Raw genomic sequence first — 17,651 nt, 5'->3', positions numbered from 1 at the left:
AAGTGGAATATGCAAAACACTGGGGCTTTCTGTTAAATTTAGTGAGACCGTAATCATTAGCTTTCCACACCATTAGAAATGACGACTGACTCCTATGTCTCCGTGTCATTTATTGGAAAGTCTTGTCTTTAAATCACAATGATTAAAAAAAAAATTAAAGTAAGTTTTTAAGTACTATTTATCCTGACTGCTGCAATAAGCACTGGTAAGTTGACAAGTACACTAAAGAACTTGTATTTATGTCATGAAGTGAATTAATATGAATTTGTTGCAGAAATATAAAATCAGGAATGGGAAAAAATAGAAAATATAAAGAGATGAATAATCCCAAGAAGAAATTTCTGATCTGCAGAAAAAAGGCTTGTGATGAGCCATCTTAAACTAGGATCAGAGGATGCTTAGAAAGAAAACACTTAGGGAATACAAGCGCTTTCAGAGCAGATTTTAGAAATTGTCTGCAGCTGCAAATGTGCATAAATCTATCGGCCACCAATGAAATGATAAAAAAAATTATCTTTCAGCTTTATCTGGCTTGGAATATTTTGGTTTATGTTTTCTGCTAAGGACAAAACACTTAATTTGGGGGGGGGGGGGAAAGGTGTACTAATTGTGCTTTTTTATTTGAAGTACATTTCGATGTAAGTTTGACTGTAAAAGGACTGGAGTCGCCTCAGCAACTCTCCAGCACTGCCGGGAAGGAACTCAGCTCTGACACACAGACAGGGGCAGGATCACGCCAGGGGGTTGGAAACCACGCGGAGAGCCGGGCTGGCGCTCCGGGCGCACTCCCCGGGCGGGCCATGGAATGCTGTGTCCCTTGTGCGGGACAGAGCAGTTGTTTTAAACACAAACAGCCCGTTTTAAACAGCAAACACCCCGGCACAGCCCGAGAGGAGCCGCCACCCGCGGGCTCCGTGAGGGGAGAGCGCCGGCCCCGCCCGGCCCGCAGCGCTGCCGCGCCCGGCCCTGATTGGCCCGGCGCCGTCCCGCTCCTCCAATCCCCGGGGAGGAGGCGGGTCCTGGCCCCGCCCACCGAGCCGACGGCTCGGCCCCACCTTTCCGGCCGTCTCCATGGCAGCCGCATGGGAGGGGGGAGAGGGCGGGGGGGGATGTTTTAAGGCGTCCCGGAGACCATGGCGGGTGGTCGCCTTCCTTTTGGAAGCCGGAGAGGCTAAAGGTAAACAGCCTGGTTTGTTTATTCATTTAATTGTTTACTTATCGCCTGACTTCTCCTCCCTCGATTCTGCGGGGCGGTGCATTCCGACGCGATCGTGAATCCTGCCTCCCCCTCCCTCCCCTTCCCCAATGGTAGGGCTCGGGCGGTGCGCGGCGCTCCCGCCCTGTGAGGGCCGCGGCCTGAGGGGACCGGAGGGTCCCGTCCCGTCCCTCGGGCCCCGGGGGCCTCCCCGGGGTTGCTGATGAGCTGGGGGCTCCCCGCGTGGGCTCCTCCCGGGCTGCCTCTGGCCTTGGCAGCCGCCCGGGGCAGCTGCGGGCGGAGGACGCTCGGGCTGGTGCTGCGTTATCGCTCCCACTGGGCGCCCCTGAAGGCAAGAGGTGCGTGCGGCGGCGCTGCCCGTGCTCTGTGTTCTCCTGCGGCCACTAAAGGTGTTGCTGGCGAGCAGAGGTGGCGCGAACAGCACGAAGTGCCCCGGCCGAGGGGAGGAGCGAGCGAAGGGCGAGCATTATAGCGACAGGCCGGGTGGACAGAAGTGTTCTCGGGGTGTGGTAAAGCACGCATCCCTACAAGATGCGCCCCAGCTTCAGCAGAGCCCACGTGTAAACAGCTGGTTTCAGTGTGACTCTTGGCAAAGAGGCCTTTCCCAGCGTTCTCTTTACCTTGATGAGATATTTTGGCTCTCGCACCCTTTAATCTCATGAACGTGTGATAAGTTATTTAATTTTGTTTGACGTGGCGACAACGCAGTCACTTCTGAGGTGAAAAAAAAATAGGCTGTAAAACACTTTCAGCCTTCTGAAAAGTGCTGTAGGATCTTTATTTGCATCAGGGGGCACTTGATCCCCTTAATGGCTCAGCAAAAAGAACCAGTAAGATGTAAACTATTTAAACTGTGTACTCTCTCACGTTCTGAGTTACAGTGCTAAAAACCTGAGCTCAGAAGTTTTTGCTTAATTTTTCAACTGCTTAAAAATTATTTATTATTTTAAGTTACTTAGTTAAGTTACTTAATCATGCCTGTACATAAACAGTTTCCTATGAACAGGGCACTGTATCTGCGAGAAGTAGTTAAAAATCATATTTTACAAGTAACTTTGTGTTCAGTGTAACATGACAAAAGCCAGAAATCAGTACTGTAAACAGTAGTACACAATTTTTGCAAGCACAGAGTTTGTGTGCAGTTGTAAGCATCTGGTGCTTGAGAAAAATTAATGCTGAATCTGAAACTCCAAAGTAACATTCTAATTCTCCCATAAATTATTAGAATACGGTAGGATTTTCCTAAAACATATTGTGAACATTAGTAGTGTGAATGTATTCAAAGCATAATGTGGCGATGTCTCGTGGCAGGTTTTGTGTAGATAGCTGACATATAAATATAATGTGTGCAACTTTTTAACCAGAATTGTTTAATACTGAAAAGTGTGTGTTGATGTATATCTCTGGAAAATTTTAATTTCACTTGGTTTCCCTTTTATAGGGTGACAAAACCAGGGCAAACAACTGAGAATGTCATCCTATTTGGCTCAGGAGGTTCACCTTGCTCAGAGACACGAGGAGATGTAAGTAGTTGTGTTCTGCCTCGCAGCAGCTTGTGCTGGGGTCGTGTGAGACCTCCCTCCCTGCACATGACCCTCGGTGCCAGTGAATCCGAGCTCTGCAAAGGGCTGGAGTTCCAGGAGGTGGCACCCTTCCTTCAGGAACCATTGGAATTCGCATCCTTGCCTGCTGTTAAGGGTATCTAGGTTGATGAGTTTTCTGACTTCCAATGATAATACTGGTTTAAGATCTCCATTGTTAACCTCCTGTCACTGTTAAATTCCTGTTTGGGGAAGGTAATTGGATTCTCTCTCTCAGTGTCCCAGTTAGAGAATTGCTTCCTCGTTGCCCTGTAAACTCAGATTGTGAGGCAAAAACAGTAATGAAGCAGAAAAATCTGTTTTTCTTGTAACAACCAGTACTTGCCAATGAGCAAAAGTAGTACCGATCAAGTCACCCCAACCCACCCTGTCTTTCCTGTTCTGGGAGATTCAGGATTTCTAAGCACCTTAGCATATGAGGGCTGCTGGTTACAACGTTATAGCTTCATACAAGCACAGCAGGTGATGCCTGCCTGTACCTTTTCCCTCCTCCAGCACACCCACCCTGCAGCCGGCTTAATTAGCCCCGTAGTTTTGAGAAAACTGGGTAAGGTAAAAAGGTTATTTTCTAGCTCCTGAGCAAAATGTTCTACCCACTTAGCAAAATGTTTTCCTTTGTAGACTGTCTCAGAGATCAGAGCTGCTACAGCAGATGGAGACTTATCTAGGAGACAAAAAGACTAAAAAGACATGGCAAACTCAAGCAGCTGATGCAGCTCATAAAAGGAATGCAGCACTTTTAAATGTAAGTTTCTGCAACTACCGGGAACCGCATCGAAATGTCATGGTTATGTAGCTTAGATAATTAAAAAAAAACCTGTTTGCTGTGTAGTTGTCATTTGAATTCTCCCCTGTACAGTTCCCTCTTCTGGAACCTGACCAAAAAGTATTGAATGACTAGTCTTTATTATCTGATGGCATCATTACCTATTTCTCGTGCCCTTCTTATAAAAACCTGGTGGTGGAAGCTGCTACTATGTATTTTTATTTCTTTTTTTAAAGTACATGAGGAGAAGCAACACATGCTCGTACATGTCTGCTTGGGAGAACTTAGGGGTCTGACAGGACTCACAGCCCTCTATGCTTTGATTCAAGACACGAGGGTATGTTTGGAAAGGGGCTGACCAGGCTACAGTGATTTTGCTCCAGGGGGGGAATTGCTCTCCCACCTTGGTTGCATTAAGTTGTGGAAGAGATTTTCAGTTTGGTGTTTCTCTTTAAAGAGGAGTAGAGTGACTGCAGGAGTCTTACTTGCAAGTCTGTAAAAGTAGTGTTTGGTGTTTCTGGTTCTTCCTAGAGGTGACACCATTATTATGTTGTTCATAGCTGTTCCACATACCTCTTGTCGGATTAAGTAAGATTTGTGTTTCCTAGAGAAATTCTGCAGACACTGGAGAATGGGCAATTAAAAAGATCCAGGTTTGATGGCAGGGACTGGAATGCTAAAAGTCTCCTCTGGAACCCCAGGCTTAGGCATCTGAGTTTGAAGAGATGCACTTGGCCACTGACACGATGCATTTGAAAAATGCCTGTTGGTTGTTCAGGAAATAGCAGAAAACTGAACCTCCTGTGCATTTTCTTTAAACTCATTTCTATAAAGGGTCCAAATTATATATATCGTGTTTACTGAAAAAGTAAATTTTACTCTAGATGATTACAAGATTAATTTGTGCCCAAAATCCAAAATCTTTTGCTTCTTCATGCAGAGCCTGGTTCAGGTTTAAAATGTGCAGATTTTGGGTGGGTATAATTCCACTGAAGGCCCTCTTTGTATTTAAGTGGAAGTTATATTCAGGGAGGGGTAGACAAGGTGAAACAGTTAGACAGGGATGCCTTCCTAACTATTCTATGACAAGGAAGATTTTTCAGCTTCGACTGGCAAACTGGTGCATTCTGGGCTGGGGCAATCAATCCCCCCTGTATTGGGTATGGATAAGTGCAGATGCTTCACTGGGAGGCCAGGGAGAAGTGAATAGTTTGGATTTTGTTCTTCCATAGCTCCTCCTCCGTCGATTTAGTAATTTCAGCTGTTATGATCCCATTTTCCATATGCCTTTTAGGTTAGATTTTTACTTCATAAATATAGTATTTTATAAATTATTTGCATTTATAAATGTGTTCTCAGTTTACACATGCAGGCAAACACAATACATGCAGAGCTTGTTTTTCCGTGCTGAAAGCTTTATTGTATTGGAAATGTTAACAATAGCTCAGACATATACAGAGTGTAAATATTTCTGCAGTTAAACAGATATTTGCCGTCTTCTGTCACATCCTCAAAATTGTTCCTTTCAAGTGTCAGAAATGTTGGTGTTTGTACAGAAAAAAAGCAAAAACATATGTATCAAAACAAATTCTGTTGCAGGATAAAGTAGCATAAATCAGTTTAAATCTATTAATTTTATACTAGTTTTAACAAGCATGCACTCCTGCAGATGCTTTTTGATAACAGAAGAAAACAGGAAAAAAAAAAATCTCTGCAGCATAATATATGAGAAGCTTGAAAACAAGACTGATTAATGTGCCAGCTTCAGAATATTGTTCCTGATACCAGGCACTGTACATTTCACAGTTACCATGTGGAGAGTTGTTGATTTGGCCTACTCAAAAATACATGGACATGACGAAGTGTTATTTTTTTATTTGCATTTCTGGTTTTCTGCGTGTAAGCAAAATCAGTTGTTTTCAGTAATAGATCGTAGCAAAAGGCATTTGTCTTTCTCTGTGCTAGTTGGTATTTATGCACAGGAAAGATTTAAAGATTAAATTCCAATCAGTAGTAAGCAAGGAACTAACCTTTTTTTTAATTGAAATTTTGACATTATAAACACTTGTTCAGCATTTTAACATAATTATCAGAGTATTTTCCTTGATGTCTTTAGAGGGAGGCTGCAGATTTGGGGAAATCTGTATCATTTGGTGCTTATATAATGTTGTCGTAATAAAAGCAGAAATTAGACTAGTATTTGTAATCTAATTTATGACATTTGTTTCTCAGTGATATTTCTTGTGTTTAGAAATATGTATTACTTTGCAACAGCTTGTAACATGAAATAGAAAAGAAAGAATATGCTGTATAGTAATTAGTATTGGGAAGGTAATTTAGAGCAAATTTGCTTTCCTTCCCAGGCATGTAATTCCAGAATTATTTAAGTGGGATTCTGCCAGACTGATATCAATATAAGTGACAGCTGAATTTGGTCCCCTAAAAGCGATGCATGTGTCACACATTCCATTTTACCTCTGGGGAAGGGTCTTGAATTGTTTTTGTTCCAGTCCTTGTGGTTTTAGGGGAAGCACTGTAAGATGCTCTCTTTTTTTCAGTACTGTGACATATTTGATTTGCTGGTTTTTTTCCAAAGAAGTTTATATTGCTGATGTATTTATTTTTATATTGATGACAGGGATTTATTTTTCCTACAAAGCTTACCAGTTGTGTAGACACACAAGAAGTACCATCTAATCTTTCAGTAGTTACAGTTATTTTCTAAAGCATACTACACCTTCCAGCAAAAATTTCTTTCACTGTCTGTCATTAAATCAGTATTCTGAATGACAATAGACTGCACAACATACAAACTGGAGTGAGCAACAAAAAGACACGTCCAATATCTAGGCTATGCCAAAGTGACCTTCTCTTCTAAACATATATGCACAACTGCTGTCTCCTTTCTTGCCTGAAAGACACTCATTTCCTATCACCATAAACATTCCAGTGACTTGGCTGAGTATATAAAGAAGTAATGATTGATGTTCTTCCTTCCTGCTAAAATTCCTACAGTAATTAGGAAGGAGTCAGAAAGGAGGAAAATCCTATGGAAGAATGAGGTGAACGTTACTGATTAATCATTTTTCCAGTGTGGTGATAAATTCTCCAGACTTGGCCTGAGCTATTCTAACACGAGCTACATTTGGTGCTGTTGGTGGTGTATCTGTTCTAAGTACATGCAACAGAGAAATTCCTTCCTTAAGTTACTTCAGTTTGTGTTGGCCTCTGTTATTTTGACATCGTGATTTCAAATGGCTTCTGTCATTGCTCTTTTCCCCCTTTATGTTTATCCCATTAGTCTTTTCTCACCTGAAAAGGGACAGCTACTTGCTGCTTCTGAGGATTTGGATAGAGCAAACTAAGTCTCAGATTTTTCTCAAACATCCTTTAACTTCCTACAGCAATCTGGATTTTGCTGTAGAAAAGGGAGAACGGTTTTGCTTGGATTAGGTTCGTAACCATGTACAAGAGAGTACAGCCATACTGTAAAAGGAATTCACGAAATAAGATGAAGACTGTAAATTGAATGAACTGACTGTATCTGTCACTAAGCTGAACTTCAGCTAACAGTAAGGCTGGTTTTTTTGCTTTTATTAATCATACTCTACTGAATTTGAGTCATTTTTCAAACTAAGCCCGAGTCAAGCGCTGTGTTCTTATCTGAAGCATTCAGACTGGCTATTATTCAATACGAGTAATCATGTTTGGTCTCTCTTGTGGATATGCTCCTCCAGAATCTCACTCTTCCTTTCAGCGGCAGTGGTGGTGAATATTTGGGAAGTCCCTTTGGGGAATTTCCTCTCTCATTTAGTTTTTCTGTTGTACTCTTCACACCCGCTCTCTGCTCCCAACTCTGCCATCTGCTATACTTTCTTTCCCCCTCCACTCTGTTCAGCTTTGGCTTCTTCACACCCCACTCCCACGTCCCTTTCTGTCTCTCTTCATCTGCCCACCACTCAATCTCTTCAATGTTTGGGTATGGAACTAAGCCCACAAGAACGGGTCAGAACTTCAAAGGGGGAGGGTGCTGAGTTTGGGGGCATGCTTTGATTTGTTTGTTGCTGTTGTTTTTTTGGTTGCTTTTTTTTTTTTTTTCTTTTCTTTTTTAAATGTATTTAGGCCTTTGTGAATCCAGCACACATCCACTGGACAAGCAGAAACCCAAATACCAATTTTTTTTGTAAGAAAGCTATGTGAGGTGCATTGTCATCCAAGTTTGTCTGGTGAACAGCTTGCTGCAGCTCTACATTTTTGTGCACATGTTATGCATGCATATTAGCAAGTCATCTTTGTCTTAAGAAGTAAAGATCTTGCACATAATTTGCCTAGTTACTTTACAGTTACAGTAGCTAGAATACATACTTCAGTCTTCTTGTAGCACAGAAAGACGTTCTGTTCCCCTCTATTTCTTTAAGTTTTATAGAACAGGATTTAACTAATTTACCCTGGTGTCCAGAGAGAATAACAGTGTTTTACAGCAACAGTCCTACATGGTCCTGAAATGTACTCTTGGATGAAAAAGTGCAGCAAACATATTTAGCAGCTGTAGGGTGTTAGTCTAACTAGTATAAGTTGGATTTCAGAATGGCTAAACAAAGATTTGAACTTCAGTGTGATTATTTGAATGCTTTTTAGATTTGATGGGTTTATTAAGTGAAATGTCTTTGTGAGTGTGCATTTTCCTTTTAAAATTCCCAGTGTTTGTTTTAAAAATGTACTTTGCCTGTGTTTTAGGATATAGAAGCAGCAGAAAAAAGGCTGCAAGAAAGAGTGTATTTACTTCCACATCCCGAAACTGTTAAGTTAGAAGTAAGTCCTAGAACTCTATCTTTTTATTTACTGTTTACCGAATATTTTGTTGGGGTTTTTTTTCCCCCGAAGCGTGTTGTTAAAGTGAAAATAATTGATTTTAAAATCCATTGACTGGTATAGCCAAAGGCCTGTGTACTGTGTAGCAAGCTGAACTTTATTTCTGGGGCAAGGTCCCTAGATTCTGGAGCATTCTAGTGGAAATATTTACCAGCTTTCAGATCTATACAAAATTCTATTTTAAAATTAAGTCAAATATAAAAAATTAATATTGCAAATATCAGAAGATTACTATGTTTATTATGTCAGAGTAATTTAGTTTGGTTTATATGATCATCCCATTCTCGGTTTGCCACAGATTGTCATCTTTACATTTCAGGGTCAACAGTTTATCAACATGAACAGAGAAAATTTCACTTCAGTTATTTTATGGTTGTATGGGAGCATACAAAAAGCACTGCTGCTGCAGGAACACTCTATTTTTGCTTCTCAACCTAGAGTCTCTAAACATTATTTAAATATAAAAAGTTTGAGCAGTCAGATTCCCACTTGTGCTTCTTGCCCCAGTGGCTCGTGGGTTCTGCGTTGTGTGGTGACTTAGTCCTCACAGCGCACAGTGTCCCACACAGGTTTGGGTGCTGGGGCACTGTCAGGGGAGGGCATTTTTAGCTCTGTCAGCTTTGAAAAGAGGTGTATTGTGCCTTAGCTTCACACCTGCTGGGCAACTGTTGTCATGCTTAGGCTATTACTTAAATGAGAGTCATCGCTTCTTGTTCTGGTTACTGTTGAAAGTTTTTATCTGTCATTGCATTTTGTAAACAGCCTGCTGTGACTGTGACAGTGGCTTTTTTATTACTCTTATTTTTAGACATTTTTAGGCAAAAGGGTATGTTTTTTTCCTGGATACCTGTACATCTTGATTGATGCTAAGAAAGATGCCAAGCTACTAATATTGAACCTATTTTGACTGTTTGGAAGTAGTTCTAGACCCTTTGAGGACTTCTGAGGCACCAGCTAGGATTTTCTGGGTCAGTTTTGGACTGCTGCTTCTTCCGTCCTGTGTTGGGTGTTAAGGTGCTTGCACCATTAAAGCCAAGTCCTCACAAATTGGAGACTGCAGAGCGACTGCTCTGGCTGCAGAATGTCTGCACTCTGCAGCAGCGGTGAAATTTTAGAGAGAGCAGAGTTACTATTTGGAGGAGAAGATCCTATTTCAGCTTTTTTTTTTTTTTTTTTTATACTTCTAGAGAGGAGTGCTATAAATAGTGGAAAAAGAAAACTTTCTTTCGTGGTACAAAATTCTTGTGTGTGCTTTGTTCCAAAACACTTCTGAGCATATTTCACTCAGCCATATATGTGTCTGTATTAATATACTCTGAAAGTTATGGCTATAATGGATCCCCAGCTTGCTAAGTCGGAGTAGTTTTGTGTGACAGCACATATGCTTGTCAAAAAAGATTCTTTGAGTAAATCTGTTGAAGAAAATATTTTTGTAAATCTGCAAGAGCCATAGTTATATCTGAGCTACATGCAAGGATCAAAGTGATTAGCCAGGAATCTAATACTCTGCAGGGAGATGTTCAGTTTTGTGCTGCGTTTCTCCCACATTACATAATTAAGTAAAATAAAAAGGCTCACTACATATGTACTATGACTGTTCTCTACTACAAAATTACTTTTTTCTGAATGGACATCAGTGACTAAAAACACTTTCATTGGTGGATGGATTAAGGTGTTGGCTTAATGCAGTTCTTCAATTGCATTATTTTTGTGGGAAACAGATAATACACAACGTTTAAAATTTTCCTGAAAATCCTACAAACAACAAAGTTATTGTTAGGATACTAATAAAACAAACGATGAATAATGAATTCCACAGATGAAAATAAGTTGAATTCATTACTCAGAGGCACAGCATAATGCAGGAGGAAGGGTTAGATGATCTACAGTGGTTTTCCTCAACCACAAGCTAAGTATACAGATTTTTTTATTATTATTATTATTTTTTGTTGGTCCAAATTCTGGGGATTATTACTTCATCGGCAAGTTATCACATCTAAAATTTTACTCAAATATTTGGAACTACGTTACTGCAGACTCTTCTAGCATAATCAGTTTACACTGGTAAATGTGCACTTTTCATTTCTAATATTGAACCATTTTTTCTTCCACTTCAAAATTGAATTCCCCTAACATACATATTTAAATATAAAAGCTACTTCAGGAAAAATATATTATCACGAAAAATAGTTTATTAGAGGTACTGTGAGGGTCTAAACTAATCTGTTGCTTACCACAAGAGGGCACATTCAGTCACTTTACAGTTCATGCTGCAGAATGAAATCTTTCCAGGCTGATATTTTGTGTCATACTAGAAATCTGAAATTTCATGTGTAATTACATTGTTGTTTTCTGAGTTGCTTCGCTCATAAAGTAAGATTTAATAATGTTTTGCGTATATATGTTGTTTTAAACAGGATGACACAGATTTTGAAATTAAGTTTATTTTTTCTTATATCTTTCTCAGACTCTCTATTGGGCATCAATAAAAGAATCTCTTCCCAAGTGGGAAGAATTTCTTTTAGGAAGAGCAGAAGTTCCTATTTGCTTTAAGAAAATGAAAGCTACAAAGCAGAACATAAACTACTCAGAAGACGACTCACAAAAATAACCATTCTAGTTGCATTTTGTTTTGTAATTTATTACTTTAGCAGAGAAGATCATCAGAGTATCATGCCATTAAATTGAAATGTAAATAATTAAAATTAACTATATTGGATAAATCGATTCCATTGTTACATTGTGTACAATTCCTTATTTTTATTCTGTATTAGAGAAGCAATCCTCAAAGGGGCTTTTAGGATCAAGAGTGAGAAACACTGGTGTATAGATTTCCACCAAGGCAATTGCTTTTTCAGTATGAGAAGAGTTTTAGGTTATTTTTAATCCTCTGCTTCTACATGTAAGTGCGATAAGTAAAGACAGATTCTTGCATTATCTTTCTTCACTTCAGTCATCTGTGCTGCATGCCTGTTCGTGGATGAGGCAGAGAGCAGGAATTTACCATTAGGAGGAAAGGCAGGCTGTGTGCATCAGACAGAGTAGACATGGTTTAGCACCAGGAATCTGTAAAAACCTTCATGAGAGCAGTAGTGGAAGGAACAACCTTGAATTTCCGTATTCTGTTTTCCCTGATTTTTGTCATTGCGACTTTCATCACTTCTACACCTCGCTCCAGTAACCACTGCTGCTTTTCCCAACCTCCTTCTGCCTACGTTGTGTTTCCTGTCTAAGGGGTAGGTAAACAAGTCTCCAGGGCTTTTTGCTACTTCGAGGCTGCCCTTAGTGCTATTTTCATTCTGTTGATATAATCTACAAGTGAGAACTTTTTCTTAGACGTGAAAAGTTTGAGAGAAGCAAACTGAAAGGTAGCTGGAAGTGGCTGTCCAAGAACAAAGCATATATAGAAGGTGAGGAGATAATATTTTCATTTTCAGCCACTGAACAGGTCCTCAGCTTCCTCCTACAGAGGTGTAGTATTGGTGAGTTTAATTGTGCAGTGGGCTAACTTGGTATGAAAAATTCACAGTACAGAACTTCAGTATCAGTTCAGTGGAAGATCTCTCAGGTGTGTGACGTGGTCTGCAGAAATTCAATCCTTCCTAAGAAAAAGAAGCCTAGAAAATACTATTTATTATTATAAAGAACCTGGACTCGAGTCACTATGCTGTTAAAATTTAATCTTGTATCCAACAATATGATTCCACCCCAACCTGGCAGTAGGAGAAAAAAAAAAATTATCTCTGCTGGTGTCTGAGGATATGAAAATGTAATGATTACAAATTTTACTAAGCTATTAGTTAACTGTCTATTCATCTCCATGCTACAGAGATGTAACCTACTAATTAAATATGTATGTCTCTATGTAGCATGAAGAATCACTGACACAATAAAATCAAAACTTCGGCTGCGATATAAAATTTTTATATGTTTTCCCCAGGAATATTAAGAGTTCATTTAAAACTTTTTCTATTGAAGTGTCCATTAAACTGATAAGTTTTTACAGAAACTGCCATCTTAGAATTATCCTGTTGAGTGGGTGTTGGTGTTTGTAACAATAACGTTGTTTTCATAATATGTGATGGCAGATTAGCACGCTTCTCTGCAGTGTTGTTAACAGTTGTAATTAAGGAATAAACAGTAAAGGGTGTCAGTCCGATGACAATTTCATCTATAGTGTCACAATACAAAATGTCACAAAATATTAGAACTGTTATATAACTACAAAAATATCAAATTAGGCTTTCATCTTACAAGCTGAGAGCTTAAAAAAAACCTGGCATAGAGACTATTGCAATTTTATACCTACTCAGTGTTCTGTCACAAAGACAACTTGGTAATATTTTCTTCTGTAAGCTCACAATGTGATTCTCAATCTGATTTAGCGGGAATGCGGATGGATCTTACAGTTGTAGAGCTCACATTTAAAAAGCAAATACTTGGAGCCAGTTGAGCAGACAAGAAGGGAAAAGCTATTACACATGATGCCCAGAATGAAGGGATGGGTGAGCACTTAGTCACTAACAAAGACTGGGATTCATCCTGGCCTTTACATCCAAAGGGAAATCACTTAAACTAAAATCTGGGCCCCTAAGTACTTTATACATGTGAATAATCTGGGTCTTTATCTCTTTCGACTCCGCCTCACCACTGGGACACAATGCAGATGCTCACTATCTCCTTGCCCCTTGTGAATTCCCCTGGAAGGAGAGCTAAGTGTGTGGACATTGAGGGCATGGCAGCTGGATGGATGGGGATTTGGCAGCATGCAGTGAAAGGCACCTGCAAGCAGGATTAGAGTAGTTTCTGTGCTGCAGTTGGGTGTTCATGTAGCATGTTTGAGATTAAAATGAAATTATCTTCAAAGAAGGAATTTATTTTTTCCTGCAGCATAACTTTAGAAGCACTAGGACACTAAGTGCAAGGAAAGCTGTATAGGAACGTGTCCAGAAAAGTAAAAATTGAAACATTAAAAGCAGGGATGGGTGTAGGTGACTGCTCTCAAGAGACAAGGGCCTTTGTGTTGGTCTGTGGTCTGAAACGAATGCAATTGCCTATGACTGTGAAACAGCACAGCAGTAGGGGCAGGGGCGACACTAAGGTACATTAAGGTACAGGAGCGAGCGTCTCCTGATTTGGCGCAGACCTTGGGGCACACAGTGTCAGGGAACGTGGTTATATAGCATCTCCTGTTCTACCTGATTTGTTGAGTTTAGTTTACTACAGCTGGGCTAGCTTGCTGCTTGCCTTTCTATAGATACAGATTGGAGAAAGCAAGTGAGAAACTTTAGTGTGTTTAAAAAATTTTTTTTAAATCCCCTGAACTGATTGATAATGATATGATTCAATATTGGCTTTATCCTGAACGGGTGTTCTACAGCAAGTCAAGGCTATTACCTTAGACATATCAATTCTATGTAGATACTACGTCTTTTTATATATATAAAATATATATTGTAGATATTACATCATAGATATCTTCTGTAATTTCCTACCCATCCTGACTAAATGTTTTTCCCTAAAAAAAAAAAAAAACCTAACTTTTTACTCTGCAGTCTTGACTTGCTACTTGCCCTTTTATGTTAAAATATATACATACATTAGCTGCAGTGGTCCTAAGAGCCTGTTGCTTCTTGTGCTTTTCTGGTGGGTGGGGAACAGCAATTGAGAGAAGAACAGTGAGAAAACCCAAAGGTTTTGCCTGTCTGTAAGTTCATCTTTGAGTATGCTGCAAGAAGAAATGATTAATCATCGTTTTTTAGGTTTATGCACAGATGAGTAACCCCAATGCTAACCCAGGAGCACAGCCTGTTCACCCATCTTGTCACCTCTGCCATCACATTCCCAAGCTTTTTACTTTCTCAGTTATTCTGGCTGTGGGGGCAGGAGCAGAAGGCATGCTAGTTTTCCCTAGGATAAGAAATTTCTTACTCTGCAGAATCTTCCTCAAGACTATTAATTTAATTTGGGAGCACATTTGAAATAATAAGTTGGTTTGGACAAATGATATTTGACACTATGGTATCCTCTTGATTATGTTTATTCAGTGTCATGTTTTCATAGGAGTTGGGAGCTAAATTTTAGGCTGAACTTATAGTTCTTCCTTTCTGTCTTTTTCATTCACATAGAGCAGGTTGGGGATAGAGATGCTCAGTTTGAGCTTGTTGGTACTGAAAAATAAGAAAACCAAATTTGAAATGGAATGTACTTTTAGAGGTTATATCTGAAAGAAAATATTATTTACTCCATAATGGTAATTTTCATAATATTTTAATAGTTGTGTTCAGATACAACTTGACCTTAAATATCACCCCAAATGCAAGCTGTTTTAACATATTTGTAATGCTAAGGTCTTCATTACTGTGATATGCTGTTTGCTCAAGGATTATAATCCATGGATATACTGCATTATAGTTGAAATAAAGCTTTGATGCTGTAGTCACTGCCTCCTGGATCTCAGTGTTATATTGCACATATGAGTTGGATATAAGTTGGTGCCTGTGATAGCCAACTGTGTGAATAGCAAATAGGCCAGTGATAAATACTTTGCTTAGGTATGGTGTTTATTTTCCTGTGATTCTGATACGAAATTCTAATCTGCTGAGTGAAGATTAGAATTTTAGAAGTTTACTGCTAAAAAACCCAAGTGTCATGAATCCCAGATCGATTATTGGCACCCTTCCTATTGTTTCACAATAACTGAGCTAAATTACTTCTGATATGCGATTACTAGGAAGATGTAGATAGACTTAAACCCTTGCAAAGGAAACAGGTGGGAAAAATGGTTCTTTAGTACATCCTCCTGCTGTGTGAAGCTCTTTGTCTTTGCTATAAATAGCGTGATTTAATTTGGGAATTTGCTACTCCTTTTAAACACAGTTGAAACAGCTCTTGAAAATGCGCTAAGTTGTACCCGCTGTGTATGGAGCCTTCCAGTTGTATCTTTTACATTTTACTTTGGATACGTCTGTTTTTAACGCATACAGATAGGAAGTATGCTCACTTCTCCCATAAGTTTTATCGCTAGTGATGATGATCTTAAAAATAAATGTGTGGTGTTCATTCTCCTCACTCTCAGTCGTATCACCTACCAGAAAGCCCTAATAGGCAACAAAATAGTGTGAGACGGTATTTACATCACACTTTTGAAACAGATTCAAGCAGAGCCAGCTGCTGTAAGATTATTTTACAAATCTATTGCAAATTAATAAAAGGGAAAATTTTCCTTTCTTTAAGTAAATTACAGTCTCCTTGACTAATTACGTATCTTGAAGCTGCAGTAAATAAGTACCTGCCTCACTGTGGTGTTGGGAAATGTAATTTTGGTATGCAGACCTGCCTTTCTTTACCCATTTAATTCTCATGTGTTCCCGGTAGCTTGATTCACGGAGCTCTGAGTGTTGCTCAGTAAAAGCTTCCGGAGGATGATGTGCCCAAGTGGAGCACATGCCCGCAGCTTTGTTCGGCGCGGTCGAACCTGCGCGCTGCGCTCCGCGCTCGCCCCGCGCCCCGGCGGTGCGGGCTCTGCCCGGGGAGCAGCGCTGCTCCGAGACGGGGAAACCCCGAGCCAAGCGGCTGTGGGAAAGGGAGAAAGGACGGGACAAAAGAAACACCCCAAACCCATTGCTTGGTGGTTGCCCGGTGTGAAATGCGCTCGCTGCGGCGCGGGGGAGGACAGACGGACGGCGGTCGGTCGCGTCGGGGCGCGGGGGCTGCGCCTTGCCGGTGCACTGGGAGAGGGAACGGGGAGCGTGTTGTGTGTGTTCTCCCTCACTCAAAGGCACCGAGATTCCCAGGAAAGCTCCGGGCAGACGATTTGATTCCATGCAACTGTTAGTAATGATACCCGTAACGTATCCATAAATCTCTTGGGAAAAGGTTTGTCTATGTGACCCAAAGTGTAGCAGCCCCCCGTCATTTGTGAACAGTGAATAGAAGGCGCTTAAACTACTGCAGCCGCTTTGCACTGTTTCTCGGACGTTTCTTTGTATCAAGTTTCCGGGTACACTTGGCTTTTTCCTCTATAATCAGCTTTCTCTTGCTGGATTCAGTGAGTGATGCGATAATCCAATGTTGGTAATATCTCAATTCATTAACATAATGAATCAGAAGGAAGAGGCTGATTATAAATCAGAAAGCTTCTATTTATGTGAAATATCTTGGCAACTGGCAGCAGTGAGGAAGACAGTAGAAGGAGTATCAGACAGTTAACAGGACCTCGGGAACGCGGCTGCGGGAGGACTCAGGTGCTCCCTGCGATTTAAACGCCTTAGCTCTTCAAAGGACAATTGTGCCCATTGCAGCGAGGCAGCAGCGCTGATTTGGGGAAATACCTGACTCCCGTGGCTCAAAGCCCCCATCCCCGTTGTTTGGGCGAGGTTTTTGCTGCCGGCCTCCACTGGCAGGTCAGCCCGGGGGGATGAAAGTACTTCTGCCCCTGGACGAGATCCCTTTTAAAGTTACTCATCAGCCTGCTTCTTCTGCAAACAGAGAAGACTGCAAAGATGCAAATATTTGTAGAAGTCAAGTTCTGTGTTGTTTTGGGCTTATACACTCAGAATTCTGGGAGCAGACCCCTTTTCTGCACTCCGTGTCTGTCCCTGCTGGGGATAACAAAGCTCTCTGGTGACTAAAGACGCTCTTACTCCCAGAGTCACTTTAAAGCAGATTTTAAGAGCACTGGTGACTTGAAGCACCTGCACTGAAAGGCCACATGGCCCGGCTGCAGCCCCAACACCTGACGAGGAGAGGCAGCCCGTTGTAAAACGGAGAGCACAGAAGTCCTTTTCCTCTTTTTTTCATTGAGGGCACATGTTGCCCATGATTCAATCAATTAAGCAATTGCAATAAATCAATGAGATGAATACAAATAACAGGAGGAGGCTATGGGTCAGGCAGGGTTAGTGGTGGGAGTAGGCTTATAAAAGGTGGGGAAGAGTCACTAGAGAGTCGGGGCACGTGATAGAAACAAACTGGTAAGAGAATTTTTACTCTCCTTTTCTTTTCCTACTTTTTACTTTTGCCCCTTTTTGGCTAGGGCTCCGTGGTGGTGGTGGTATTGGTCAGCACAGTGCTGTGGCTGCAGAGAAGGTGGGCAGGGTGGGAAGGCAAATGTTTAGGGCAAAGCAGGCCATGGTGCACGGTCTGCCTGCAGAAGCCTTCGGGAGAGGAAGGGCACGGGGTGTGTCACCCCACC

General features: G+C 40.9%; 1 protein-coding gene across 2 annotated transcripts; it reads left to right on the top strand.

The window, feature by feature from the left end:
* The first annotated feature begins 1,069 nt into the window (after positions 1 to 1,069).
* CUNH3orf14 (chromosome unknown C3orf14 homolog) lies at positions 1,070 to 14,893 on the top strand. Of its 2 annotated transcripts, none has more exons than XM_050312894.1 (5): positions 1,070 to 1,177; positions 2,658 to 2,739; positions 3,439 to 3,562; positions 8,321 to 8,395; positions 10,923 to 14,893. In XM_050312894.1, exons 2-5 carry the CDS (start codon positions 2,687 to 2,689, stop codon positions 11,064 to 11,066), a joined length of 396 nt encoding a protein of 131 aa, XP_050168851.1. In that variant the 5' UTR covers positions 1,070 to 1,177; positions 2,658 to 2,686; the 3' UTR covers positions 11,067 to 14,893. The 2 variants fall into 2 exon arrangements, with proteins under 2 accessions (XP_050168851.1, XP_050168852.1); XM_050312895.1 differs by lacking the exon at positions 1,070 to 1,177 and adding an exon at positions 1,367 to 1,554.
* Positions 14,894 to 17,651: the final 2,758 nt, after the last annotated feature.

Source organism: Myiozetetes cayanensis, unplaced genomic scaffold, assembly GCF_022539395.1.
Source record: "Myiozetetes cayanensis isolate MyiCay16 unplaced genomic scaffold, myiCay2020 scf18, whole genome shotgun sequence".
NCBI classification, from domain to species: domain Eukaryota; kingdom Metazoa; phylum Chordata; class Aves; order Passeriformes; family Tyrannidae; genus Myiozetetes; species Myiozetetes cayanensis.
This window is presented reverse-complemented; position numbering and strand designations above follow the sequence as displayed.